The sequence below is a fragment of the Apteryx mantelli genome, chromosome 23 (genome assembly GCF_036417845.1).
Source record: "Apteryx mantelli isolate bAptMan1 chromosome 23, bAptMan1.hap1, whole genome shotgun sequence".
NCBI lineage: Eukaryota > Metazoa > Chordata > Aves > Apterygiformes > Apterygidae > Apteryx > Apteryx mantelli.
Genome location: NC_090000.1, coordinates 5573301 through 5599236, shown reverse-complemented (window position 1 = coordinate 5599236; position 25936 = coordinate 5573301). Strand labels below are relative to the sequence as shown.

The 25936-nt window shown below is 47.9% G+C and overlaps 3 protein-coding genes across 9 annotated transcripts; 2 read left to right on the top strand and 1 right to left on the bottom strand.

The window, feature by feature from the left end:
- The first annotated feature begins 446 nt into the window (after positions 1–446).
- On the top strand, positions 447–11771 carry VPS26B (VPS26 retromer complex component B). Its single transcript, XM_067310201.1, has 6 exons — positions 447–675; positions 4771–4927; positions 5784–5948; positions 6942–7117; positions 7809–7951; positions 8567–11771. Exons 1-6 carry the CDS (start codon positions 453–455, stop codon positions 8711–8713), a joined length of 1011 nt encoding a protein of 336 aa, XP_067166302.1. The 5' UTR covers positions 447–452; the 3' UTR covers positions 8714–11771.
- A 533-nt stretch (positions 11772–12304) lies between these two features.
- THYN1 (thymocyte nuclear protein 1) lies at positions 12305–23631 on the bottom strand. Of its 5 annotated transcripts, none has more exons than XM_013949609.2 (8): positions 23547–23631; positions 16860–16946; positions 15640–15866; positions 15070–15138; positions 14235–14327; positions 13446–13541; positions 12654–12804; positions 12305–12538 (listed from the first exon to the last, which is right to left on the bottom strand). In XM_013949609.2, the coding sequence occupies exons 2-8, from the start codon at positions 16900–16902 to the stop codon at positions 12492–12494; spliced, it is 726 nt and encodes a 241-aa protein (XP_013805063.2). In that variant the 5' UTR covers positions 16903–16946; positions 23547–23631; the 3' UTR covers positions 12305–12491. The 5 variants fall into 5 exon arrangements, with proteins under 5 accessions (XP_013805063.2, XP_067166190.1, XP_013805064.2 ...); XM_067310089.1 differs by having other exon boundaries at positions 16860–16943; positions 23547–23624; XM_013949610.2 differs by lacking the exon at positions 23547–23631 and adding an exon at positions 17583–17720 and having other exon boundaries at positions 16860–16943.
- Positions 17874–25502, top strand: ACAD8 (acyl-CoA dehydrogenase family member 8). 3 transcript variants are annotated; one of them, XM_067310087.1, is made up of 11 exons: positions 17874–17984; positions 19016–19116; positions 19509–19678; positions 20483–20592; positions 20857–20933; positions 21346–21483; positions 21915–22050; positions 22158–22255; positions 22716–22868; positions 23618–23720; positions 24585–25502. In XM_067310087.1, the coding sequence occupies exons 1-11, from the start codon at positions 17897–17899 to the stop codon at positions 24635–24637; spliced, it is 1227 nt and encodes a 408-aa protein (XP_067166188.1). In that variant the 5' UTR covers positions 17874–17896; the 3' UTR covers positions 24638–25502. The 3 variants fall into 3 exon arrangements, with proteins under 3 accessions (XP_067166188.1, XP_013805059.1, XP_013805060.1); XM_013949605.2 differs by lacking the exon at positions 17874–17984 and adding an exon at positions 18003–18332; XM_013949606.2 differs by lacking the exons at positions 17874–17984; positions 19016–19116 and adding an exon at positions 18316–18332.
- Positions 25503–25936: the final 434 nt, after the last annotated feature.

Here is a 25936-nt window from a genome sequence, read left to right as displayed (position 1 = left end):
CCGCGCGCGCCCGCCCTGCTCCTGCCGTGCCCGCCCCGGGCTCGCTCCAGCGCCGCGCCGCCGCTCCCCCCGCCGCCGCGCCCCTCCCCGGCCCCCTCCCCAGCGCCGGCGTCCCTGCCGCATTGCGGCCCCCCCCCCGCCCCCGCCCCTGCCCCGGCGGTGAGTGCCCGGCGCGGGGCCGCAGGGCTCCCCGCCGCGGCCGGCGCCGGGCGCCCCCGGAGGCGCCCAGCCGCTGTCAGTGCTACGCCCCCCGCCCCGGTGCGCGGCGGCCCCGTCGGCGCCGGGCGTGGGGCCACGCCGACCGGCCCGGGCTCGCCCTCAGCGCCCCCCCGCCGCCCGCCGCCGCGGAGCCCTGTCCGCGGTGCCTCTGGGGAGGCCGCGAGCCGCCGGCGGCGCTTCCCCCGCGGAGCCGCGCGGGGCGGGGCCCCGGGGGCCGCCGCCCCCCCGGTGCCATGAGCTTCTTCGGGTTCGGGCAGAGCGCGGAGCTGGAGCTGGTGCTGAGCGACGCCGAGAGCCGGCGGCGGGTGGAGCACAAGACCGAGGAGGGCAAGAAGGAGAAATACTTCCTCTTCTACGATGGGGAGACCGTGTCCGGGCGGGTCATCCTCACCCTTAAGCACCCCAACAAGCGGCTGGAGCACCAGGGCATCAAAGTGGAGTTCATCGGGCAGATCGGTGAGGGCCCGGGCCGCGGGGAGCGAGCGCGGGGGCGGCGGGGCCTGTTGCCGGGGCGCAGCCCCCGGGGGGTCGGCGGCGGGGCCCGGGCGAGGAGCCTCGGCTCCCGCGCGGGGCTGCAGCACGCTGCATGGATGCTTACGCCGTGGTCTGAGTAGGCGCTAACGCGAGTTCCCTCTCCCCTAGCTTAGGAAAGGGGAATGTCGTTGTGCTGCGCCCTCAGGTATGGAGATCCCGGTCAATAGAAAGTGGGTTTTGTTCGTTCTCGAGCAGCGCTTAGCTGCGCTGAGAATCCCCATCGCCACCTGAATTTATTCCAAGCCCCTGTTAGGGCTGGGCCATCCAGTCTGTTCTCTCGACTTGAGCCTGTGCAGCAGGGAGGGAACTCCAGTCCTTTTCCAGGTCATTGTTCTCTTGTCCTATTTTATTGCTTCTGCTCAGTCACTGACTTAAGCTCTAAAATACGTATACTCTGATGTAGTATCAAATTTGGGTTCCATCCTCCAGATTCAGATCTTAGTCTGAAAATCCTAGCAACAACGTGTTAGATGGTGTTCTCCAGAGTGCCTCTCTTCACGACTCCTTTCATTAATGCACTGCTAGATGTCTATTTGTATTTGTGCCTATTGATTTTGTTAAGCCTGGATACATTGGGAAGCAATAGCTATGCTGAGGGCAGAGGACAGCACATCAGGTGGTTTTTGCATGTGCATTTCATATCACCGACTAGACCCCCAGACCTGCTGCTCTGCAAGGTAGTTAACCCTTGTAGATCAGCTTTTTTGAGGCCTACAGCCTCAGCTCCACTGATCCTACGTTTGCCTCTATTTTCCTTTGGAAGGATGACCATATATCCTGCACAGTTACCTCTGACTTTTTTTGTTGTTTAAAACTGGTAGTTATCTATGTATGTAATCAGTTTAGATTTGTTTAAGCATTTCCTGCTTTCTTAGAGGAAAGGTAGCTGCCACACCCACTGTTTGATCCGAGTGGAGATTTCGGTGTTTTGGACACGTCTGAGACCTACCATTCAAAATAAATTCAGGATGTTCTTAGTGGCGTGACTGATTTCTGCTTAGATATTAACTCAGCTATGCAAGTGTGATACCTTACATCTGTGGCCCTCTGTACACTGGTTTAACCCTGAAAATCACTACACAAGCAGTGGGCTTGCATGTTACTGTTATCTTCCTGGGATCAAAACCTTTGCCTTGTAGATCATGTGGTATAGGAAAGTGAACAAGTGGTTTTTCCTTTTCCCAGCTCCAATATTTCTGCTTAATTTTTCTCATGGTCTCACTTGCACATAACATTGCCATTCAGAAAGAAAAGGCTGGACAGGCAGAGAGAGCCTGTAAATAGTGGTGCATAAGTGAGCCCATTTATCAGAAGCTAGTTTATGATCTCCTATTTGATTGTGGTCCTCAGTGGAAATTAAGCATGAACTTCACTTCCTGCTCCTTCTTTGTGCTGCTTTGTCTGCTTCTGTTTTCCCATTTTGGAAGACTTTTGAGCCATAGATATTTTGAACACCTGCTATGAATTTATAAACATTGCCTAAGCAGCGTGTATCAGGAGCTGCTGTGGCTATGTGTTAGTCCTTTGTTGTTGCCTGTTGTGCTACTTTAATAAAGCCCAAAGTGCTAGTTGGGAAGTTTGTACTGCTGATGGCACTTCCCTAATGCTTTCCATCTCAAAACAGCTTGTCTTTTATATTCTGACTTCTCCCTGCTACAAGGTCAGTGTATATATGAGATGATTTAACAGGTAAGGAGACTAAGACATAAAGAAGTGATGTGTCACAGTGAAGATGGCTGTTTGAGACCAGATACCAGAGTCCAGACTGTGAATATACTCTAGAGTCCTGTGTGGTCTCTTGTGAGTGCAGAACCCATTTAAGATTTCCGTTTGCCTGCAGTTATTGTGTCCTGAGCATGTCACCGGAATGTTGGCAGGTTACTTATGTTAATATGGAAACCTTATAGCTTTGAAAAACTGAAGTTACAGCTTATATCCGTTTGGCATGCTAATATCTTCTACAGCGTGGAAAACATCAGTCCTTCCTTTTCTTAAGACTGTGAAGTGCTAAACTCTGCCCTTTGGATGTAGCTGAGAAGTTAATACACTGACACTTGCCTCTCCTTGCTTTAAATTCAGTCGTTGCCTTCTGCATCGTGCGGGAAGATGATATGTTCCTCTTTTTATGTGCCACGTGGCTTCTTGCTGTCACATCAGCAAGCACTCTCCTGCTCTCAATGGACATTTATTCAATGCAGAGAGACTTGGTTTATTTATTTATGTCACCAGAGTGCCTTGCCTAAAGGGCTTGATAGCGCTTGCTGTTCCTTATAAGCGAGAGATGTCCTAGTGCCAGTGTTTCCACTAGAGAGAGAAGGTGAACAAAATGGTGTGCGAAAATGACATTACTTAAGAGCTGAAACCTCATCATGTGTTTTATGGAGCTCTGAATCTGAACAGAGTCTCTCTCCAGTTCCTGAACTCTACTAGTACCTCCCAAAAGCCTCCGCTGCACAGCTTAGTGCTGACAGTGAACTTGGATGCATATGATTGTCTGATGACTCAGGCTTTTGCTCCTTGATCCAAAGGTATCAGATTGGCCAGGCTTTACTTTTTTAAAGGACTGCGTGGGTGCCTGGTAGTCACACGTAGCTCACACACAGGGTTGTGAAGGGAAGATTGCATTGGCAGTTATGTGTAATACACTCTGCAAGTTGCATTCACAGTTCTGTAAGTTGCTGCTGCTTTGACTTCTGAGAGAAGGCCGCATGGAAGCAAAGAGAGGATTGCTTTAGTTAAATGAGGAACCTGTAGTAGGCCCCTTCTGAACTAGGAAGGATGTGGGGAAAGCTGAGGTAATGTCGCAGCTTCAGTTGCTTTAGCTGGCTTGAACAATGCTTCCAAAGACGAATGCTCTTCCCTCATCAATGTTGACAAGGCCATTAACGTGTCACCTAGGGGCTGATTTTACTTGGCTCAACTTCCCGCTCTCCCAATCAGCTGTCATGCACTGAGCACTGACATAGTGTGGAATCAATGAGGTTTTCCACCACGACTTGTTCCCTGGAGCGAATCAAGACCACTCAAACTCTTTGTTGTCCAAGAATAAGCAGTAACAGTTGGAAGCCTCCTAGCCCTTCATTTTTGCTCTGTCACTGTGTTTGCTGTTCCACAAAAGTGGTGATGTTTTTGCCTCTCATTAGGGCACCAGTGCCTTTGGCCTTGAATATAAGACTCTGTAGAAAATTATTAGAAGGGATTTTATGAGCTGCTGGCTCCTTTTCTCAGGCAGTCTGAACATAATTAATATTGATTAGAGTTGACCTATGTCAGTCTAAGGCAAGCCAAGTTCCTGATTCATTGTAGTAGGTGAGGCTGTGCAGACCTCTTCCCTCCCGTTTCAGTGATCTCTCATCCTTTATGGAGATGGAATGTTTAGAGACTGGCCTTCTGATCTGGATGCGTTTCTGTCCCATTCCTGTACATGTGGGCAGGACCTTTTGCATGAGGGCATGGTTTGACTGGTATCTTAGACACAGGTAAAAAACAGTATCTTCCAATACTGTTAAGACAGTGCAAGCTGTCTAGCTTTCTCCATCGTAGAGGGGATGCAGGAAAGCTTAGCAATAGACCAAGTAGCTACCCCAGGAATCTGGGCTCTCTGTTACAGAATACCCCCTTTCTTTTACCAAGCTTTGTCAACTCCTTGTGAAGAACTGTGGTCAGTTTAGGCATCTGTTAATACGTGTAGCTCTGCTGATTTATACAGTGAGCAAACAACTAATTGTGCAAAACTGGCTCTTTCAGAAGTGAGCCTTGGGATAGCCCTACTTGAGAATCTTGCTGTCCTACAATGGCACCTGCTCAGGTTCTGGCCTGCCTCTGGCTCAGACGGAGAACAGTGAACAAGTGCTATATTTTGCAACCACTGGCTCCCCGGGAGGTTCTCTGAACAGTAATGAAGGAGGTAGTAATCTGAACAAGACAGTTGTTCCTAGCTGTGAAATCTTCTGCATTTCCTCGCTGTGTCACATGGGATTGAACATCACTGCTTAACTTGGACTTACATCTTCCTAGAACTCTACTATGACCGAGGGAACCACCATGAGTTTGTCTCTCTCGTAAAAGACCTGGCCCGTCCTGGTGAATTCACTCAATCACAGACATTTGACTTCGAATTCACACATGTGGAAAAACCTTATGAATCCTACACAGGGCAGAATGTGAAGTTACGGTGAGTCTCCTCCCTTTGCTGACCCCGATTCTTGGTCTGTGCAGTGGGCAACTACTGATGTTCACCATAATGCTAATAGATTGCAGGATCCCTTCCCAGACATCCTTGCAAGCTTATAATGTAACTCCAAATGAATTTTGGAGGGCTGAATTGTAAAAGGCTGTTTTTCTGAGTTCTGCTTTTATAAGCGTGCATCAGGCTTCATGTAACTTACTTTGCCCCATTTAAGTGTCAAGGGAAACCAGCCCCTTCTGAATCCTCCAAATGCTTCTAATTTATTTGGTAATTCAAAAAACAAAAGAACAGTATTGTCTTGTTGTTTGCTTTAGTCTCCAACAGGGACATTTTTGCTGTCTTGTAATCTGGCTTGTTTACTTTAATTGTGCTCTAGATGCAAGCAGATGCCTAGCTTATATCTTGTTCATACGCTGCGAACAATATTTCACATTTAGGCACTCCAGTTGACTTTAAATGTAGTCACTGGCTTCAAAGGGAAGGTTGGAAAAGTCTGAGATCTACAGACAGAGGTGTGTCAGTGGAGACTGGTGCTCTGGTTAAAGGGCAGTGATCTTCAGCATGTGCTCTGCAAACTGTTTCTCAGATCCCCAAAATGGTGCTTAAGAAACTCAGGCTCACAAATGCATAAAAAGCTTATAGGAGTCTTAGAAGAATCTGCTTTTCCATTGGAAAATTCCCTTCTGTCTTTTCCAACATGGGATATTGGCTGCTCCAGAAGCCAGGGTACCAATAAGACAGCTCGGAGAGCCCAGTCGAATCCATTCAGCCCCACATCCCTTCCTGCTCTGTCTCTGTTGCTACCTGTGCTGTTCTAATAGGAGGGAGCCTCTTCCTGCAGGTATTTCCTCCGAGCGACTGTCAGCCGCAGACTGAACGATGTGGTGAAGGAGATGGACATAGTTGTGCATACTCTGAGCACCTACCCAGAGCTCAACTCCTCTATTAAGATGGAGGTGGGGATTGAGGATTGCCTGCACATTGAATTTGAGTATAACAAGTCCAAGTAAGTGTCTCAAGAGCGTGGGGAATCATCTACCTGTTTGTTCAGCTCGGTTTAATAGCTAGAGATGTGTCTTGCCTGTGATTCTCAAATGGATTCGTTTGTGTGCTAGAGCGAGGCTGGCAGACAGTTCACTGAAGTCACAGAATCACAAAATGGTTGAGTTTGGAAGGGACCTCTGGAGCTCATCTAGTCCAACTCCCCTGCTCAAGCAGCGTCACCTAGAGCACGTGGCACAGGATCATGTCCAGGCGGGTTTTGAATATCTCCAGAGAAGGAGATTCCACAGCCTCTCTGGGCAACCTGTTCCAGCGCTCAGTTACCCTCACAGTAAAGAAGTTTTTCCTCATAACTGATCCTAGTTTAGGATCTGTGAGTTCTCCTCCTTGCCCATAGGTGTTCTCTCTGGACACAGCAGTGGGAAGCAATGGCTATGACATACTGAGCTTGGTGCATAGCATGAGGCCATTGCAGTAACTTCACATTCCCAGTATCCTCAGTGGCATCAGTATTTCCAGGTGTCTTCAAGGCAGAATAACTTCTGCTCTTTGCTAGATGGTACAGCTGAAGTGGGACCTTAATTTAGGCACAGAAGTTGGAATCAACTCTTTTAAACTACTTGTAATGCATCTTTCCTGGCTGATGCTGGCAAATCTCCCTGCAGTGTAACATTTGGGTTAGTTTTAATTGACATAAAAGACTGGTTTTGGAGGCTTTGCTATTGCAGGGGTTTCTTGCAGATATTCAGCCTGGTATTCTGTTTTTGATTTATCCAATCATGCTAAATGTTCTTGTTGATTTCCAAGGGACTGGAGGCTGAAACCTGATGTATTGTTTAAAGCAGCCTAGTTGGGGTGGTGGAGATACCATGTGAAATCTAGTGTTAGGGCTGAGGCTGAGAGGCAAGTGCCTGACAACTGAGTTGCCGCTCTCCAGCCTGTGTCCTGGTCTGCTGTGCAGTGTTTGATCGCGATGCTCTCCTCCTTCATGTGCTAGGTATCATTTGAAAGATGTGATTGTTGGAAAGATCTACTTCCTGCTGGTGCGGATCAAGATCAAACACATGGAGATAGATATCATCAAGAGAGAAACAACAGGGACTGGACCCAATGTATATCATGAGAATGACACAATAGCTAAATATGAGATCATGGATGGGGCACCTGTGAGAGGTGAGAAGGCAGATTATCTCCTTGAAATTCCTCTCTTTAAGTCTTTGGGGATGGGAATATGAGTCCTCCAATATCTTCAGCTGAATTTCTGTGCTCAGTAGTAATATGCATCCTACTTCATTGGTGGATTTATGACAGTTTATATAGGTGATTAAATATGATCCCCTTCCTTCTTTGGTATGATGGGGGAATTGAAGTACGATGAATTGCAGTGACTTTACCTAATTTTTTTGATGAAGCAGTGGCAAAACCAGGACTAAATTTAAATCCACTGTTGGCATGGGCCACCAGCTGGCATTGCTGTAACTCAGAGCAGAAAGATTGGCAGTGAGCTAGAGCACTATCTCCTGTGTCACTTGTTTTTCAATTCCGTTGTCCAGCAGAATCACCTGCCACAGAAAATGTCACCTTGTTCATTTTTTTCCTGCAGTGTTGTCTTGATGCAGGTGACGTAGGAGTCCTGTGCTGTTAAAGTGGAGATGGAATAGCTGTCGGCAAGGGCAGGATCTGGCTATGGACTATGCATGCTGATAACTTTTTGAAGGGATTTGAGACCTTTTAGCTCATCTTAGTCCAGCTGTGGGAATGGTCCCAAGAGTTGACGTGCCCTAGTGAGATTTTGTTCTGCTGATGCTCTGCTAGTTTGTATCTGTGCATTCTGCCTTCACTGATGGTTCTGTGCCCCTTGTAGGGGAGTCCATTCCCATCAGACTCTTCCTGGCTGGCTACGAACTGACTCCAACAATGAGGGACATCAATAAGAAGTTCTCGGTGCGATATTACCTCAACCTGGTGCTGATCGATGAGGAAGAGAGGCGCTACTTCAAACAGCAGGTAAGAAACGGAGCAGTTAGGTCTTGTGGAGCCTGCAAACTGTCACTTGAGGTACTGTTTTAAGGATCTTTGGGAAGCTGGGATTCCCTTGGCAGGGGGAATCATGTCCTTGAGCTGAGTATCCATCAGGACTAGACCACTTGTGATGTGCAAAGAGGGCCTAGAAGAGACCATCCACACAGTTCAGATGTGCGTGGTTGTGTGGGGATTCATGTACGAGGGTACCTACATGGTAGTTCTCTGCCACTTTGTTGCCCTGTACTGGAGTTCCTGTGCTTCACCTTATCAATTCCAATGTGGTAGTGCACAGCAGTAGGATGGGCCTAACATCCAGTGGGCTGCCCCTGGGTGCTCATACCCTGGAGATGAGGGCTGTACTCAAATTTTCAGGAAGGCTGCATTGGGAGGCCTCTCCTTAGCACTGTGGGTGGCCTTAGGGTGTGTGGCTGAGGGTGCAACGTGCCAGCATGGGTTGAGTTCTCTCTGGGTGCAAGCACTGGATATAAGCTGCTCACCTGGCAGCTTGGTTCAGCGTTTTGGTTTGAGTGGCTCTGGGTGGGGCTGGGAAGAGGTCTCTGAAAGCCCTGACAAGCCCTGCTGGCTGTGTTACTACAGGAGGTGGTGCTTTGGCGGAAAGGAGACATAGTGAGGAAGAGCATGTCCCACCAAGCAGCCATCGCCTCCCAGCGGTTTGAGGGGACATCCTCGCACATGGAGGCCAAGACCCCCAGCCAGACTGCAGAGAACAACAGCCGGCAGTGAGAGGTCACGCAGAGGAAGGAAGGCTGCTGTGGAGCCAGTGGGGCAGCAGCGAGGAGGAAGAGAAAATACTTCAGAGACTTCATGAAAATAAATATCCGTTTTTGACTTAATTCCTTTCTTCAAAGGACTAGTAGGGTGGGGAGGGGATAAGTGGGCAAGGCAAGCTGGAGCGCTGGTGATGTGGAGTTGAAGGTACCTCAGTGCTTCCCAATCAACTACATTCCTCTGGGGTGGGCTGCTTTGACGTGTGTGTCCGGAGGCCGCGGAGCTGCCTGATCTCGTCTTTGCCCCAAGACCCTTTCAACATGGCAGCGGGGAGGGAGAGAGCAAGTGAAGGCCAAATCCGCTGCTCCTTCTCAGCAGCATGTATGTTGCTTTGGGGCTGTGTAGGATAGATAATATTTTTCTTGCCTTTTGGAAACTTTCATGAGGGAAGATGACACTATTTTAGCTGGAAGGTAGAGGAGGGAGTCAGACTGAGGTGCGGCCTACTTGAAATAGCTTCATGTTGTCCCCTCTCTCCCACCCTTTCCTCTTCATGGTGTTGTTGGATTCTTTGTCACAAACAGTTATGTAACATAGTTGAGTCAGCCCTGGGACTACCACAGAGCCACTGTGCTGGTGGAGCATGGGCAGCAGGAATGATTTAGTGTCCTTGCCATGGGAACTCCAGACTGCCGTGCTGAGGTTGGATGCTGAGGAGGTGAGGTTAGCAGGAAGGAGTGAAGCATATGAACGCAGTGGGGCATGGAACAGAGAGGTGGTGCAGGCTGGATAGTGGCTAGCAGTGCTGCTGGGTGGTTGGGAAGTGGGGACAGGAAGGCCTCTGGCTCTGAGACCAGTGCCTTCCCAGTGTCATCTCAGAGGCTGCATGAGCACCCCTGAGGTTCAGTCTGTCTGGTTTCTGCACTCGTACAGGTCCCAGCTGGTGCTGCAGAGCAGGGACAGATCAGCCTTGAGAGATCTAGGGAAGAGCGTTGGAATGTGAGAGATAAATGGGGGCTCCCTGTGGAAGCATGTATTGCACAGACTGTCCTGCTCATCTCTGTGTCCTTGTGACACAGCAGGCTTAGTGGGGACAGACAGCCGTATAGAAATGTGCAAGTATTGCTTTGTTTTCTCCCTTGTGCCTGCAGGATAAGGATTGGTAATCCCGGGAAGTGGGATGCTGTTGTTCAAGGAGCTCATGGCCTGGGTGCGCTGCTAGATGAAGCCCAGCAGCAACTGGAGGGATGGTAAAGCTTTCGATTCCGGAGACAGGTTTCTGAGGCCTGAGCTGAATTCACCAGTGAGGTCTGTGGGTATGGCATGAGCTGAGAATGAGAATAAGGGTCTTTTCTATTCTGAGATAAGCTCCATTTACCCTTCAGCTAAGTAGAATCATGACAACATTCCCAGAAGGAAATCACTTCTCTATTAAACTTTAGATGTGGCTTTGTAGACTTGACTGAGTTTGGCCAATACCGATCCTTTTTTAGACGTCCTCCAAGAAAGCAGGTGGTTAAACCTCCTACCAGATGGAGAGAAGTCTGAACTAATATGAGCTCCATCAAATGGGATTTGTCTAGATCTTCCTGTGAGTTTGTAGCTCAGTAGGGTTTTGCCCAGCTTGGTTTTGACTCTGAATGAATCTCCTCTGCCTCTGTCCTACAGTTGGGTGCAGAACAGTTGTTTTCCGGCTGGGAAATGAAAGTATCTTCTGCTTTGTTTAGTGGAACAGTGTTGGTGGAGGGAATGGGGTCTGGGTGGGAAGGGGAGCTTTTTATGTAATAAGACAGCTACTGTATTTCAGTGATAAATGTGTGTTTCTGCTTGCCAAAGTAAGTTATCTTTTACTCACTGTGTGTAAGGTTGTGGTTTTTAGTAGAGCTGGACAGTCTCACTCTGTTGTAGAGGACACTAATGACCTCATCTCTGCTGAATGCTCTTGTCATGCCATGTTTCTGCTCTGTAATAGTGAAGACGTGGCTTGCTCTTCTTTACAGGAGAAGTCTGTGCCATGGGCTGGAGCCATGTCTTCCTGAGCCTGAAGCAAAAGCTTACTTTAGACAACTACCTTGTTATGTCAGGGAAAGGGGTGGTAAGCTGCTGAGTGTCTCACAGGGCAAAGGAACCTGGATGTTACTTTTGACACTAACTTACTCCCCCCTCTGTGTAGGGGGAACCACCTGTGCTGTGGCAATACCTGATCTTTTGGAGACAAGTGAAGCTCCCATGGGGAGCCTCTGGGGATAGCAGACTACCTTTCTAAGGCTAAGTTGAGCACAGCAGCACCTTGACCACCCTCTGCTTTCCCTTACCTCCCAGCCCTCCTGGGATTTTTTTTCCCTTGCATATTCCTCTAGATAGTAGGCATGTGGTATTAAAAGAAACCAAGTGGATGAAGATGCCTGTGCATTCCAGGAATGGTTCATTTACTGGCTGAACAGCATCACTGCTGGATATAAGATAATTGTCTGAACAGACAGTGCATCGTAAGGAGATTTCTATTAAACATCTGTTTCTGGAGGTAACAGATGCTCCCAGAATGCTGCTGGAGGGACTAATTGGAAAATGTGCATGATCCTATACCTTGAGTTTTTTTCCTACTTTACTTTGTGCCCTCTCCCCTGTGTCCCTAGTTATGAAACCAGAATTTAGAAATTACCCCCATTTTTACTTAATCTAAATAGACCATTCAACCTGTTACCCACTAGGCCCTCTGTTTGTCTGGGCTGGAAGAGATATGCTGAGCATCTTCAGAGAGAAGTTGAAGCATAAGATCACTCCAGGACAAGGTACTACAGAAAAGTTTTGTTAGCAGGGCAAGGGGCAGACACTACTTGAGCTGTCATGTTCCCTTGAGCTGGGTGGTTCTGTTCAGTGCTTGGGTCATTCCCTCTCTTCGAGGCAGAGTCAGGCTGGGGGGAGTGTTCAGGTACTAAACCAAGCAGTGCAACTTGTAATTAAGCCTCTGCTGTGTTTACATGTTTCTTAATTCATCGTCTTTTCAATGGCTGTATTTTAAAACTTGGGTTTTTGTCTCTCCAATTAAAAAGAGCCATCCCCGGCTTTCAAATGCTGTGTGTGAATTTGTCTGATTCAGTTTATATTGCCTGTTTTGGGTCTGGGTTCTTTATGGTATTAAGACATTTTTATTTTAGGATACAGTTAGTGCCCTGTTCTTCACCCCTCCAAACATGCTTGAAGAGTCTTATCTTTCATTTTCCTTTATAAATACTTGGTCTTTCTTTAAGCTATGCCACTGCTTATAAGCCATGCGGGTGGAAGACCCATACAGCTGTTAAAGGTTATCTAGCCAGTACTGACACCAGAGAAATAGAAGAAAATAGAGCTAAAGGAACATGGGAAGTTTTGTATCTGCAGGAAGTCAACGGTAATCTGCTTTGCAGCAATCAGGGTGGATGTGTAGTCTAAGTTGTCTTGCTCTAGACAGAAGCTTAATGATATTTTTCTGCAGAAAAATGTCCCTCCTTAGTATGTGGAACTGCATCAGCTCCGGTAGTAAACATCCTCAAGCAAGATCTTTCCAGATCTCTTTCCAGAGATAGATTGCAGGATTTTTCCTCTGCTAAAAATTGAGTAGCTGTGAATGATTCTAAAAGGCTTTATTTAAAAATAAGCAAAAATAACAGTGTGTCAAAGTAAGGGACATGAAGCTTTGAATTATGTGCACGCTTGTTCTTGTTGCCGTGATTGAGCAAGTGAACTTGAGGATTATGCTGGTTTAGGAGTAGGCAGAAGCAGGCTGGGTGGAAGCTGTGCTGCTGTCAGTTTCTTAATGTGGCTTTTCCTCTTCCAGGCTCAAGACAAAATCAAATTCCTCTGCGTTGAAAAGGTAAGGAAGAAAAAGTCGTAAGTGGAACTTCCTAGTTCTCTGGGTGAGGGCTGCCTCTAGAAGAAATGGCACCAAAAGCCCAGAGAAGGGGAAGGTTCTTACCTTGTGTCAGTGGTTGGATGGAAAGACGTTGTCTTGTGAAGAGCATCATGTTCTTTAGGGGACCTCCATCCGCTTTATGTGCCAAGTGGTGGGCCTTGATTTCAGAAAGGGGGATGAAACGTTTTGTCATCCGCACAAACTGGACATCCACCTGGGAAGTGATGGGCAGCAAAGGAGCATGGTTGGAGAAGGATATGGCCTCTAGATGTCACACAAGACCTTGGGGAGGGGGGGTAAAGATCTTAAACTGAAGTAAATGACTGATGTGTAGTATCTTATAGTGGTATGGAAGCTTTTCCTTGCTCAAGGCTACAAGAGCTTTCAGACACTTCTGGCAGGCCACTTGTTTACATGGATCTTAGCACCGTCCACTAACAACATATGTTCATGTGGCCACAGACAGTAAAAAATGAAGATGTGGGTTATAAGCAGTCTGTGAACAGTCACTTCCTTATAATTTAGTGTGCCTCAAAACTACAGCTTTGTTGCTGTAGGCCCAGAGTGGTGCTTAAAGATGTTGATTGTCTTTCCTAACCCACAGTTCTGCAATGCAGGGAGGTCAGTTCTGCATCCAGGTAAGACTTGAAAATTTAGGGAGATTCATTTTGGCAGCCCTGTGGACAAGATGGGGGGGAAGAGGCAGAGAAAACAATCAGGACTGGCTTTTCTCTTGAAAGAGGTAGCTAGGCTGGGACAGAAGCTTAAGATGATCTATGATATCATGAGAGGACACTCCTAACTCAGCTGGGCTTGCACCAGCTTGAAACAGATGTATTTTGTTTACTACATTACCATGGACCATTTGGGGTTCTCTTTTCTGCTGGAGGAATCATAATGAGGATCCTTCTGATCAAACTGTGTGTGATCAGGGTATGCCTCCTTTACAATCTGAAGCAGAAGGAGAGAATGAGACACGTTCTTGTCAGTTAAATAGTGTTGTCAGCAAAGACTATGAAATGCCCGTACGAAAGCTCTGACTAGACATAAGGAGTAATCCTGGTGTAAAAATCAGCCTTGCTTCCTCTGAACTCCATTCTAACAATGTGAGGCATTTCCTTCCTTCACGTTTCTTGGCTTGACGCACTCCAGAACACTCTGGATGTCAATGAAGCATCATCACCTCTTTGGAGAGCAATGAGGAAGGAGCACATATAGCAGAGGAAAACTGGATACATGAGGACAGTATCTGGGACAAGTGCTCCTCTTAAAGAGAAAAGTTTTCTGTGCCCTAGGTTTTAGACAACTGCCTTGCAGGCTCAGCTCAGCAGAACTTAGTGAGTCACATTTTAATCAGATGCCCTGAGTGTGGAGCAACAATTGACTTGGCTGGAAGCACTCTGAAATGACAGCAGGATCACAGCAGTTTGGTTCCATCTCTCTGGGGAAAGAAGACTGGCTGAGTCAGCCCTGCTGTGATATGTACTGTTGAGCCTAGATACCTTAGGTTCATTCACTGCTCTCATTAGGTTTCTCTCACACTCCTTTTGTTCTGACACAGAAGTAGAGCTAATGAACTGTTTGATAACACACAGATTTTTTTTTTTTTTTCTCTGAAACACAGAATGAGCAAGAGGCTCTCACCTTGACAATGCCAACGATCCCAGGCTCTTTACAGTTACTGTGATAGAAGAAAGCCTGCTGCCCAAGTTTCATTGCCCTCAGGAAATTCCGTGCCTGTCAGATTTAAACAAGAGACTGAGCTCTTTGTAGGAGACATGGCAGGCCCTCTCAGGGCTTCATTATAAACAGCTGGAAACAGGAACAAACAACAAGAGAGGGATATGTGCTTCAGAACTACTCAGATAAGCTTTCCTACAGTTGTCCTACAGATGTTTCTTGCTGCAATGAAATGAAGTAAAAACAAGGCTAAAGAGCAATAATCTGCTGGTTAGAAAGCATGTGGGAATTTAGCAGCTTGGCCACCCTCATTCAGGGATAGCAGGAGACTTAAGTTTGCTGTCGGCAAACAAGCAGCAGAGCTGGTCTCATTTAGGCAGAGGAAGCGTATGTGGATCTCCTTTGCACATGAAGGCCAGAACAGAAAGCTGTACATTGACAAGGCGCAGTATGTGGGTAAGCAGAGACTTGCTGGAAGGTGTCAAGGGAAATAAAGGCTGGTGATCTGTTTGAACTCCTTAGAGGCCAAACTAAAGAAAAACTGAGCAATTTGACAGAATATTAACTAGCCTGAATCAGGCTGGCAAGAAGTTTCTGAGGTAGAGGCAATTAAGCATATATAGTCCGGTCAAAATACAACTGTAAAAGCAGGCAGAGTGCACCAAAAGGAAATAACTTCAGCACTGTAACAGGTAAAGGGGACAAGTCATCCGTTGGGAAAGAGGCACCTTTCATTTTCTGTATATTTTCTACTGATATTTCAGCGATCCCATCTTTAACACCAGATCCTGCTCCTTACCTGGTAGTTTCTTACTCCATCCCAAAAGGTTGTCTGATTGGGCTGAGCCTTCAAGTCTTCAATGCTGAACTGCCAAATGGAATGAAAATGCAAGTTAAGGTTGGGTGGCGGTCTGGTCTTTTTTGTCATACTGTCTACGTTTTGCTTAATTTGTTTCTAGTTGATCCTTCAGTTATGGTACAAACTTCACAGAACCTTTTGGCTCCCCTAGGGTCTAAAGAAAAGACTTTATATACTGGGAACACTGCAGCAGTGTAAAGGCAGAATCTGAAATAGATGCTGTCCCTGCTATGAACATCTAAACATCCCGAGGACCTGATTTCCTCTCTTACTACAAGGATCAAACTCTAAGGCTGTTGTGCTGGAAGAGAACAGCATTACATCTTTCTATTTTCAGGAGGACAGGTCATTGTTGAGAAGTAGTAAAAAACCACAATCATGTTGCTATTGCAAACAACCCAAGTTGTCTGATCCTGTAACTCAGTGTTTAGGCACTAATGCTCTGGTTAGATATGAAACCGCTTCCACACTCTGCTGAGTAAGAATACTAGAATGGGTGTCAGTGCTTACTTTCATATCCACTCCCTTCTCAAGCCTGCTCTCTGGCTCCGATTTCAGAAGCCAGTGACAATACGTTTGCTTGCTTTCCTCCCCACCAGAGTCGGATTCTTTTGCTTTTTTCCAGTTCTTCCATCCTGACTTGGAATTCCCAGCTGGAGGTTTTGTGGACTTCTCCTCTTCCTCCTTTTTCTGAGTTTCCTCAGTTTTGGCTCTTTTAGCATCAGGCTCCTTTTTATCTTAAAAGAAACAGCAAAAAAGGACCATTCAGGTAAAACACATTTTGTTTCTGACAAGGACTGGTGCTGAAACAATTTTATTGTCCAAGATGGTTTCACATACTGATGTTTGCCTGCAGCAGAAGTTTGGTGGGCTTCAGATGCTACGTTTAAGGTATTAGCATTACTCATCAGTGTTTCTGAGTATTTCTAACTCATTTCTGAAATGAGGATTTTTTTTGTGGTGTGCACAAATGTAGTTTTTAATAGTCATAATTCTGCTTATACTTGGGTTTACCAGAAAAAGCTAGGAGAGGCTATGCTGCCCCAGTGAGATGTAGTTGATTATTTTTTATTATTAATAGCAGAGTTATAGGCAACAAAGTTGATTTAAGTGAATTTGGTGAATAATAGCAAAATTCAGCAGCAAAGCAAGCTATTTCAATTACTGCAGTAGCTGGAAGATTTAGATTAAGCCTCCACTGTGCTAGTGGTTCAGAGGTGGTCCATAACCCTGTTTGTCCAGGACCCAGATAATGAAAACAATTAGTGACAAGTGAATAAAGGGTAAGAAGACAGTTATTTGCTCGAGTTCCTGCAGCAGATGAGTGGCACAGACAACTGTGTAATTCCCCATCTTATCCCTTAAGCACCAGATAATGTTGCCTCAAGTACAAGTCCTTTTTTGCAAATGGTACCACATTATCTTCCTGCTACCAGGGTGGTATACTTTGAGATCACCCCTAACGTGTAGGATCCGAAAGCTCTTCATAAATGGGAATGGGTTATGTTTCTTAACTGCCTTGTGCTGAGAATACCTCCTTGTCCTTATTGTATGTCTGTTAGACTTGTCTCAGTCACACATGGATGCTCAGCCCACTTTTACAGAGGAAATGCTGTCTATAAGACATGTTGCTCTGAAAGACAGACAGTTAAGATGACTGTGTGTTACTTTCACTATAGCCTGGAACCTCAAGTGAGAGATACTGAATTAGTTAGGATGTCTGCACAGACCTGCTACTGCTCCTTTGTCTCTCTTTCTGCTTGGCCAAGGCATCTCTGGTCTCTTCAAATTATATTCTCTTCACTGAGAAGCACCTGCTGAATGAGAGAAGGAAGAAAGAATTATTGCTTATTCAGGCAAGCTGAAAAGAGGACAGTAATCTGAGACAGAGGACAGTGAAAGCTGTACGGTAAAGGGAGAGCAGATATATTTCCTTCCTTGAGCTCAGCCCGGGCTCTCTCAGCACCATTTCCTGCATCAGTGCAAATCCTGGCACTGGCTGAGCACCACACCCTTGGCTTGTTGGAGGCAGGCAGGCCTCCATAGCAGTGCTGTGATGGACGTTAGCAGAAGGGCTGCTTTTCTCCTCGGCAGAGCAGCCAGTGGAGAAGAGTCCTGAACGCGCTTGCCCTAAGCGTGGACATTCCCTGCTATGCAAGGGGAACCACACGGTCGAGGAAGTGAGAACAGCTTGTTTCCAAAGCTTGGTCCAGCCTCGCCCTGGGGGTGTCTGGCTCAGCTTGCTGCTCGGAGATATGCATGCAAAAGCCTCCTGAAAACAGGGAGCAAGCGGCCGGGACCAACCCCTGCTCCCTTCTGCCAGCAGCCCCTGTCAGAAGTTTTCTGGCTCTGGCCCGGCCTCCCCCTGCCAGAGGGGGTGGCATCAACTTTTCCACCTTCCGTGCCAAGCTTCTCCTATCCCTCCCGCCCCAGGCCCAAGCTCCCCCTCTCACCAGCTCCGGTTGCGGCTGCCCCCTCTCCTCGGACTGGGGGGAAGGATGCTCCTGCCCTGCCCAAGCTTCGGCGCAGGAGGAGGAAACACGCCGTCCCCCACCCAATTGGAGTCGGAAGTCAGTAACCGTTATGCAAAAAAGGCATTGCCTTTAAGGCTCGCCTCCCTCCCCGCAGCCAATGTGTAAGCCGGGAGGGAGGACTACAGCTCCCAGCGTGCCGCGCCGCTCTCGGCGGCGCCTGCCGGGAGCTGCGGTGCTGCCCGCCGCCCCCGCCGCCTGCGGCTCCCGGCGTGCCCCGGCGGCGCTGCGCTGCCATGGCCTGGCGAGCGGCTCCCCGCTGCGGGGCCCTGCTGCTGCGGCGCGCGGCGGCGGGGCGCCGGCGGATCGCCTCCTGCATTGACCGTAAGGCTCCGCGGCGGGGACGAGCCGGGCCCCCGGGGAGGGAGGCCGTCTCGGGGGAGACCGTGCCGGCGCTCCTGGGCCTCCTGGTCCCCGGGAGGCGAAGCGGGGGTGCCGCCCGCCGAGAGGCAGGTGCCCGTGTTGCTGCGCCCGCTGCGCGCCGGGCCTCGCACCGCGACGCGGCTGGCAGCGCTGCCCTGACGCCCGGAAAATGCAGGCAGCGCCCTGCCGAGTCTGCCTCAACACAAACCCTTTCCCCTTCCTTGCACCTGCCCTAGATCCTCATGGTTCTTCAAACTTGACTGTGCACCAAAGAGTATCTCAAAAAGACTCAGTAAAACGCTGTGAAAGGTACATTAGGAAGGCACTTTTGACTGTCTGCACTGTATTTGTAAGTCTCAGTTATCCTGTGGTTGAAGTCATCTTCTGATCTCTGAATGCGATCGCTGGTTGCCAAAATAACAGCTGTGTCCCACCCTGTTTTCTCCTAAAAGATTTCAGAACACTTTATTTTATCAGATGAATTGCTTCAATATTTAAATGTAACTGCACTTAGGATTGAAGAAGTAGCATCTGGATGAATTTTAGGAGAGGAATTATAAGAAGAATGTTGTGTTTATGTGCACACAAAGCAGGAGTTTTCAAAGGCAGCATGTGACTACAACTTGCAAGGGGGGTTCTTTTTTCTTTGTTTGCTTTGAAGTCAGAGGGCTGGGACCTACTGAGATAGAGTGACAGCTGGAGTGGACTGTGCAGTCCCTGTTTCAGTCCTGCAATGTAGTTCATTCTGAGTGGACAGACACAGCTGGGACCTTGGTTTTGTTTTGTCCTAAGAAGGACCCTTCCCAAGCCCATTGACCTCTCCCAGAACACTTCATGATGACCCCAGGGAACAGATAAATGGTCTCTGCAGCAGAGACCCTGAACTGTATGCATAAGTTGAGGGACACTGAATTTGTTTGCTGTATGGAAGAGATGGTGGTGCTTGCTTTCCCTGCTATGGGCACATATCTGATCTGTTCCTGCTCTTCTAGCATCTGCTGGCCTGACTGAGGAGCAGAAGGAATTCCAAAAAGTTGCCTTTGATTTTGCTTCCAAGGAGTTGGCTCCTCATATGGCTGAGTGGGATGAAAAGGTATGACAGCCTCAGAAGGGTTGCACTGATCAGATTCTCTCCTCCCCTAGGATCCTGAGGATGTTATTGTCCTTAGGCCTCATCAGAGGGATTCCTGCAGTGGCTCCTCAGTGCTGTAATTCCATCTATAGAGACTTTTTTTGAAGATGCTACTGTAGCTGGGGTGGGCTGCTGTCAGAAATTTCCCTGAAGCTTTCCTAGTTAGGCTATACAATCATCTGAAAACTTGCATTTACTCCTGAAGATGGTATCTGTTTAGGAAGCTGCCCATCCTTTAACCCACCCAACTAACTTCTTAACTTTGTGGAAGTTTGGGATTGGACTTGCTGGCCTAGATATACCAGAAGTTGATAATGAATATTCACTTGTGATGTCTCTGGCTGTCCCAATAGGAAATATTCCCTGTGGAAGCAATGCGGAAGGCAGCCCAGCTAGGATTTGGTGGCATCTATGTGAAACCAGATGTCGGTGGCTCTGGATTGTCACGACTTGATACCTCCATAATCTTTGAAGCTTTATCAACAGGATGTACCAGCACCACTGCTTATTTGAGCATCCACAAGTGAGTGTGTCTGCGGAGTGGTGGACGGTGTCAGCCTGGTTGAAAAACACAATTGTTTTGTGGGCTCTAAATCCAGCTAGGGGCAGCTTTCTTGAGGCTGCTTATTATCTAAAGTTGGGACCCCAAGTAGACACGTCACTGTAAGAATCCCTTGACTGCAGTAAACAAACAGGCTACAAAAATTGAGATGCCAGCAGGAAGTAATTTTAGCTTTGTGGCATGCAAGATGGGATCAAGTCCTGGATTCTGTTCCCTGCTCTTCCACTTGAACCATCTATAGATAGTAACCTGCATGGAAAAATCCTTTGCTGCTTTGGTCATACTGTGACAGAGCTCAAAGGCATCAGTTGCTATCAGGGCCTCATCCTGCTAGGTAATACAGACATGTTAGTAAAGGGCACACTTTCCACAAAAAGATGGGGTCCAGGTACAGCTTCCCTAAGAGACAGTGGTGCTTAGCACTGAGGGAATGCTGATGCTTTAAATGGAAATGTTCTCTTCCACAGAGCAGTGAGGCTGTGGCCAATGGAAGGCAGATCTCCTTCCTCCCAGCCTCTGTGGCATGTCATTTTGTTCCACTGCAGTGTGTTTGTGGGAGGAGGAAGGAGGGCTGCCTCCTGGCGTACTTTAGATGAACGGCAGCAGAGATGGAGCAATAAGCTTTCAAGCCTCAGTGCTTTTGACTGAACCCCATGGAGCTTTCTTGCTCTGTTCAGTCGGGGATGCTCTTGTATGACCCACCTTCCTTCTAGGGCTGTGTTCACATGCATGGACTACAAAGTTGCTCCTTCTCTCTTGCTCCAGCATGTGTGTTTGGATGATTGACACCTTTGGGAACGAGGAACAGAGACACAGGTTCTGCCCATCACTCTGTAGCATGGAGAAACTTGCTTCTTACTGCCTCACTGAGCCAGGTGAGCATCCTAAACCAAAAAAATCTTCTCCTTTCCCTCACTCCTAGCATGGTTTTCCTGGACATGAACATTCTTGGAAGCCAGAGGTGACAAGTTTCTTCTCTTATTCGTTTGGGCAATAACAGGGAAATTTGGAAGAGGCAGATGATGTTTGCTGAAATGGCTGTGGTACAAACCTGTGTCCCCCAGAGTGTGAACCCCAGGAGAATTTGCAGGTTCTAGAGACGTGTTGCTTCATTGGCTGCTTTCTTACCTCCCAAACAGGAAGCGGAAGTGATGCAGCTTCCCTACTGACGTCAGCTAAGAGGAAAGGGAACACCTACGTCCTGAATGGCTCTAAGGTACCTCATTGCTCATCCTAAAGCTGTTACATGGTGCTGCATGCACAAGGGGGCCTGGATCTCACCGTCCTTTCCCTTTCCATGTAGAACATACTGTCTCCTCATCTCTCTGTATTTCTCCCAAGGTATGACATGCTCTGCAGAGTATTCACCAGAGCTTAGTCCAGTTGGGTCCCTGAATATCTATCTCCTGGCAGTTGGGTCTGTGCCCCTCAGCTGTGACTCAGTAGATCTTGCTGTTGGGTAGCTCTCCCTGAGGTGCAGCTGAAGTTGTGCTTTACAGAATTTACTTCTGATACTTACTGATGTGTCTCTTAGGCAGCGCCTGGAACAGTCTTTGTACCCCAGCTGCTGCTGCAGGCTCACTGTTAGCATATGATAGCTGACCCCTTCTTCTTGTGCCCCTCTGCAGGCCTTCATCAGTGGGGGTGGTGACACAGATGTATACGTGGTCATGTGTCGCACAGGAGGCCCAGGACCCAAGGGCATCTCCTGCGTGGTGCTGGAGAAGGGGACACCGGGGCTTAGCTTTGGCAAGAAAGAGAAGAAGGTAAGAATCTTGTTCTTTCTTTCCTGTGTACTTGAGGGAAATGCAGGCCAGGGATAGGCCACCCTGTGCAAAGCACTAGGAATCTCTTAGATGGGACCAGAGTCCCAGCTGGCTCTGGTTTGTTGTTCCCAAGCCAAGTCCTGGTTAGGTTTGGGGAAGTTTGTGCAATACCTGCCCTGAGGTAAGTGAAAGATTTTAATCTCAGGAATATCAAGATTCTTTGGATCTGTGCCTTTTCTGTAACTATGCGCATCCTGATTTCTAACTGAGCACGCTGAGACCAAACCACATAGACTGCAGGCTCAGAGGTGCTCTGTGACAGTCTGGCAATGAGAAAAAGGGGTTGAAAGTAGGCTGAGTAGTTCTCTGCTGGGGAGCTGGATGTTTGGTGCCTCTCGAGCAGTCCGGGTGGTGCTCTGTTTTTTTCCCAGGTGGGCTGGAATTCCCAGCCAACACGGGCTGTGATCTTCGAAGACTGCGTTGTTCCTGTCGGCAACTTGCTGGGAGCTGAAGGGCAGGGTTTCAGCATTGCCATGAAGGGGCTGAATGGAGGCAGGATAAACATTGGTAAGAAAGAAAAAGTGCTGAGAGCCAAGGGAGGAGGGCCAGGATCATGTTGCTGTCAGTGTGCTTTAACTTCATATTCACTCTGTGCCCTTGGCTTCTCCCACCAGCTTCTTGTTCATTAGGAGCTGCTCATGCCTCTGTTCTTCTGGCCCAAGAACATCTCACTGTCCGCAAACAGTTTGGGGAACCCTTGGCCAACAATCAGGTAACTTCTCTACTGGATTTGCGCTCCCAGAACTGTGTTCTTCCTGATCCTGGCTGAGCAAACAGCCAGAGCTCCCTCTTGCTTCACAAGGTCTTCCCTGGGAGAAGCTAGGCCTGCAGTAGCCATGAACTCTTCCCAGCACGACTGTTATCATCATCAGCACCTACTTCAGAGGGAGGTTTGGGTGGCAAGAGGTGGGAGGGGAGGTCTTTTGCCCAGGTGTGACACCTATCAGTCAGCTGCAATGTGAAGTCATGCATGGAGGAAGAGGTAGAGGTTGCAAATGAGACAGAGGTAGAACTATAGGGAGATCTGAACTTCATGTCAGGAACAGACTTTTCCTGAGTAAGAAAGTGTGTCAGGCCTGAGACCTGCATGAAGGTAGTGGGGACGTGGTTCAGGACACAGGCCCCTCTGAAGATGCTGACCTAATTTTTCTCCTCATGCTGTCTGCTGGCAGTACCTGCAGTTCAGGCTGGCAGAGATGGCGACACGCCTGGTGGCAGCACGGCTCATGGTACGCAATGCAGCGCAGGCACTGCAGGAGGGACGGGAGGATGCGGCTGTGCTGTGCTCCATGGCCAAACTCTTTGCTACTGATGAATGCTTTGCGGTAGGTTCCTCAAACCTCAGTTGGCCTCATAACCAGAAGCTTGGAGACCCCCCTTAGGGCCCAGGATGTCAGAAAGAAGTTTGACACTGCAGAACACAGACCTGAGCATGTTCAGTGAGCCAGAAGCCTTATTTCAGGACCAAGCTGTTTTACAGGACAGAATTCTGCATCCTGTGGAGGCCGCAATCCACAGTTCAGGTCTCCTCTTTCCTAGACCACTTCCTAGAAGTCTGCACCTTGAATCTTCCTCGATTAGTAACATTTAGAAGCTATTGGATTTTCTCAGCCCTCTGGATTTTTGCTACCTATTTATTATGTTTTCTATCACAAGCTGATAGATAATGAGGCATGGAGTCATATATGAATAGAAATCAGAGCCTGAACAGATTCTCCCTGACTGACCGCTAGATGGTGATCTGGCGTTTTGATTTTTGCATCTGTAGCTCCCTGGAAAGGCAGCAAAAACTGCCTCGGTTAAGTAAAGCATTTCCTGGGTATTTCTATGCTATAGAGTTCCCATAAATGCATCAAAAATTTGAAACGGCACTTAGGTAACATGGTAGCACTGAGAGCAGCGCTGACTGGGGCTGAGAGCTCCTTGCATTCACACCAGCCTCTATTAAGAGATGAAATTAGGTGAGCAGAAAGAAAACTGAGCCCCAGTTCCTGGAGTCTTACCAAGCTTCTGTCAATGACTTGTCCTCAGCACCATGCAAGTCTCTTCACCAGCGATGATATCTTCTCCTTAGATCTGTAACCAGGCTCTACAGATGCACGGGGGCTATGGCTACCTGAAGGATTATGCTGTGCAGCAGTTTGTGAGAGACATCAGAGTCCATCAGATCCTGGAAGGTAAAAGGAGGTCTCACTAGCAGTGGTCTGGCTGTGTACCAGGGGAAGAACAGGTCTGCCAGAGGTCCCTTCCTACATGACTGTGATTCTAGGGTTTCAGAATCCAGTTCTGCTCTGAGCATGAGGTTTCCTGGTGGTGTCAGGTGTGTGAACCCCCTGGCCAAGAGCACTTGGTGTATTCTCTCCACCAAGTCTCTGGAGAAGTTAGGGTGTATTGTAAGAGTCTCACAGCAGGGGGAGATCTGTAGCTTTTACGTTAGCAGTGTCTCTGTCTAATTTCATTGCATTAGTCCTACAGACATGTGCTGACACTCCCCCACAATTCCTTGCTTGTGATTCTGGCCTATCTTCAGTCTTTGACATTTGTGTCTCTAAGTTTCTGAGCCTAGCTGTGTGTACAGCAGCCTTTCCTAATCTCGATTCAGCTGGCTAACCATTTTACTTTCCCTTCTTTGAATTCCCTTCACCTAGAACAAGGGTACCTGGTAGGGCCATGATCTTGCCTGTACTGGGTGGGACTACAGTCTTTCTGTGTGATGTTATGTGTTATATAGTAAAGCAGAGAACTTGGGCGTTGGCATATATGGAGTTGTGTTTGATGTCCGGTGCCCCCGTCCTCTCAATGTCCAAAGAAAAAGGAGCACCAGCACTTACCAATCTGAAGCCTTTCCTTAGGGATATGTTGGCACTTAGCAGTTATATTTTGCCCCAACACCTACTAAATGCCACCTCAAGTTTTCCCTCTGGGAAAAGCTTTTCCATGCTGTAGACTGCAGATCATGGAAGAATTTTCTTTGCCTTCATTGGGGGCAGAACTGGACCATCTCTTAACTGTATGTCTTTTGCACCCTCATCTTGCTGCAGGTACCAATGAGGTGATGCGGATGATTGTGGCCAGGAATCTGTTACAGGAGTGAAGCCAGGAGCTGTTCTCCAGCCTTAATGAGCTTCATCTGCTACAGCATCATCTGTTTCCCTCCTCTGTTCACCAGTTCTCCCTGTGAGAGTGGAGAGGGGGATACCCAAGTGGAAACAGTCTTTCTGGCTTATATTGACCCCGAACAGAGCTGGACACCACCCACGTGCTACCACAGCTGCACTCTGTGCCTGGCAGAGCTGCTGTTACTAGGGAAGTATTGTGCAGCCTAAAGATATAAATCACAGTAGTGAATAAGAACATCTGTCTCCAAATGGGCTGCTGCCACCCATCCCTCTTGGAAAGAGAAACACTAGAATTCTTGGTCATCTCTGCTGAGTCAGGACTGAAGCAGGCACTTCAGGCAGAGGTGGAGGTGCAACCTAATTGCATAGCACTGTTCCTCTTTCTCTATCAACGAAACAGTTCCAGGGAACTAGCTGCCCTGTTTAAAAGCCTGTCCTCCAAGGTGCTGAATGCACCACTGGGGACAAGTTAGCCACAAACACTGCAGCTCTAATCACTTGCTAAATGCAACGGCTTTTTAATTGAAGAGCAGGATGCCTCTTGTTTATCTAGAAGCATCGCTCTTTCTCTTTTCCCAGCACATTTTTTCTAATGTACCAAGTGCTTGTTCTGCCTATTCTCACCAGATACTGGTGCTTTCTGTATCTCAAGGAAGCCTTGCAGTGCAGAGATACAACTCAAAAAATATGGTCCTGCACAGAAACTTCTAAACTCTGTTGTCTCAGATCAGTACTCCCTGCTGTGCACAATGTAGAAGGAGTAAAAATATTGATAAATTCAACTATTTTTTCCTCAGACTTGAAATCAGTAAAGGTATGGTAATAAATTTACTAACCGTGTCAGAGGTCATGATAATTCTCTTCTGCAGTATTTCAAGTTTTTAACCAGAGGAAGCAGAGAAGGTTTTCCATGTAGGGGTTTGCAAAAAAAGTTCTCCCTCCCTCCCCCCGCAATTACAGGGTCTGTGTTAGCTTCTTCAAATGAGAACCAGCTCCTCTTTCCCCTCCCACCACATGCCTAGTACATGGCACAGGGAAGGGAGCTGACACGGGCAGAGAGGAGATTAGTGGCAGCTATAGACATTTTCTGACCTTAGATTATACTTACTAGATGATAAAAGGCCATTGCTAATGGGCCCTTAGGTCTTCTCCCTCCTGCTTTTCCTGCACCTTCTGCAAAGTGAACTTTGCCTGCACGGCGATAAGGGCAGTTGAAGGCAGAAGCCCTCACGCTTTACGTGGAAACCGTCACCGGCGTGCGTCGAGGCCTCCGG

Excerpts from the sequence above, each read along its gene's own strand:
- ACAD8 (XM_067310087.1), top strand. The coding sequence starts at position 17,897 with ATGGCCTGGCGAGCGGCTCCCCGCTGCGGGGCCCTGCTGCTGCGGCGC. Across the intron at positions 20,934-21,345 it reads ACGTCCTGAATGGCTCTAAG|GCCTTCATCAGTGGGGGTGG; the intron begins GTACCTCATTGC and ends GCCCCTCTGCAG. Across the intron at positions 21,484-21,914 it reads TTGGCAAGAAAGAGAAGAAG|GTGGGCTGGAATTCCCAGCC; the intron begins GTAAGAATCTTG and ends TTTTTTTCCCAG.
- THYN1 (XM_013949609.2), bottom strand. The coding sequence starts at position 16,902 with ATGCCTTGGCCAAGCAGAAAGAGAGACAAAGGAGCAGTAGCAG. Across the intron at positions 15,867-16,859 it reads AGACAAAGGAGCAGTAGCAG|ATAAAAAGGAGCCTGATGCT; the intron begins GTCTGTGCAGAC and ends GTTTCTTTTAAG. Across the intron at positions 15,139-15,639 it reads AGAAGGGAGTGGATATGAAA|TTCAGCATTGAAGACTTGAA; the intron begins GTAAGCACTGAC and ends TCCATTTGGCAG.
- VPS26B (XM_067310201.1), top strand. The coding sequence starts at position 453 with ATGAGCTTCTTCGGGTTCGGGCAGAGCGCGGAGCTGGAGCTGGTGCTG. Across the intron at positions 676-4,770 it reads GGAGTTCATCGGGCAGATCG|AACTCTACTATGACCGAGGG; the intron begins GTGAGGGCCCGG and ends ACATCTTCCTAG. Across the intron at positions 5,949-6,941 it reads TTTGAGTATAACAAGTCCAA|GTATCATTTGAAAGATGTGA; the intron begins GTAAGTGTCTCA and ends TTCATGTGCTAG.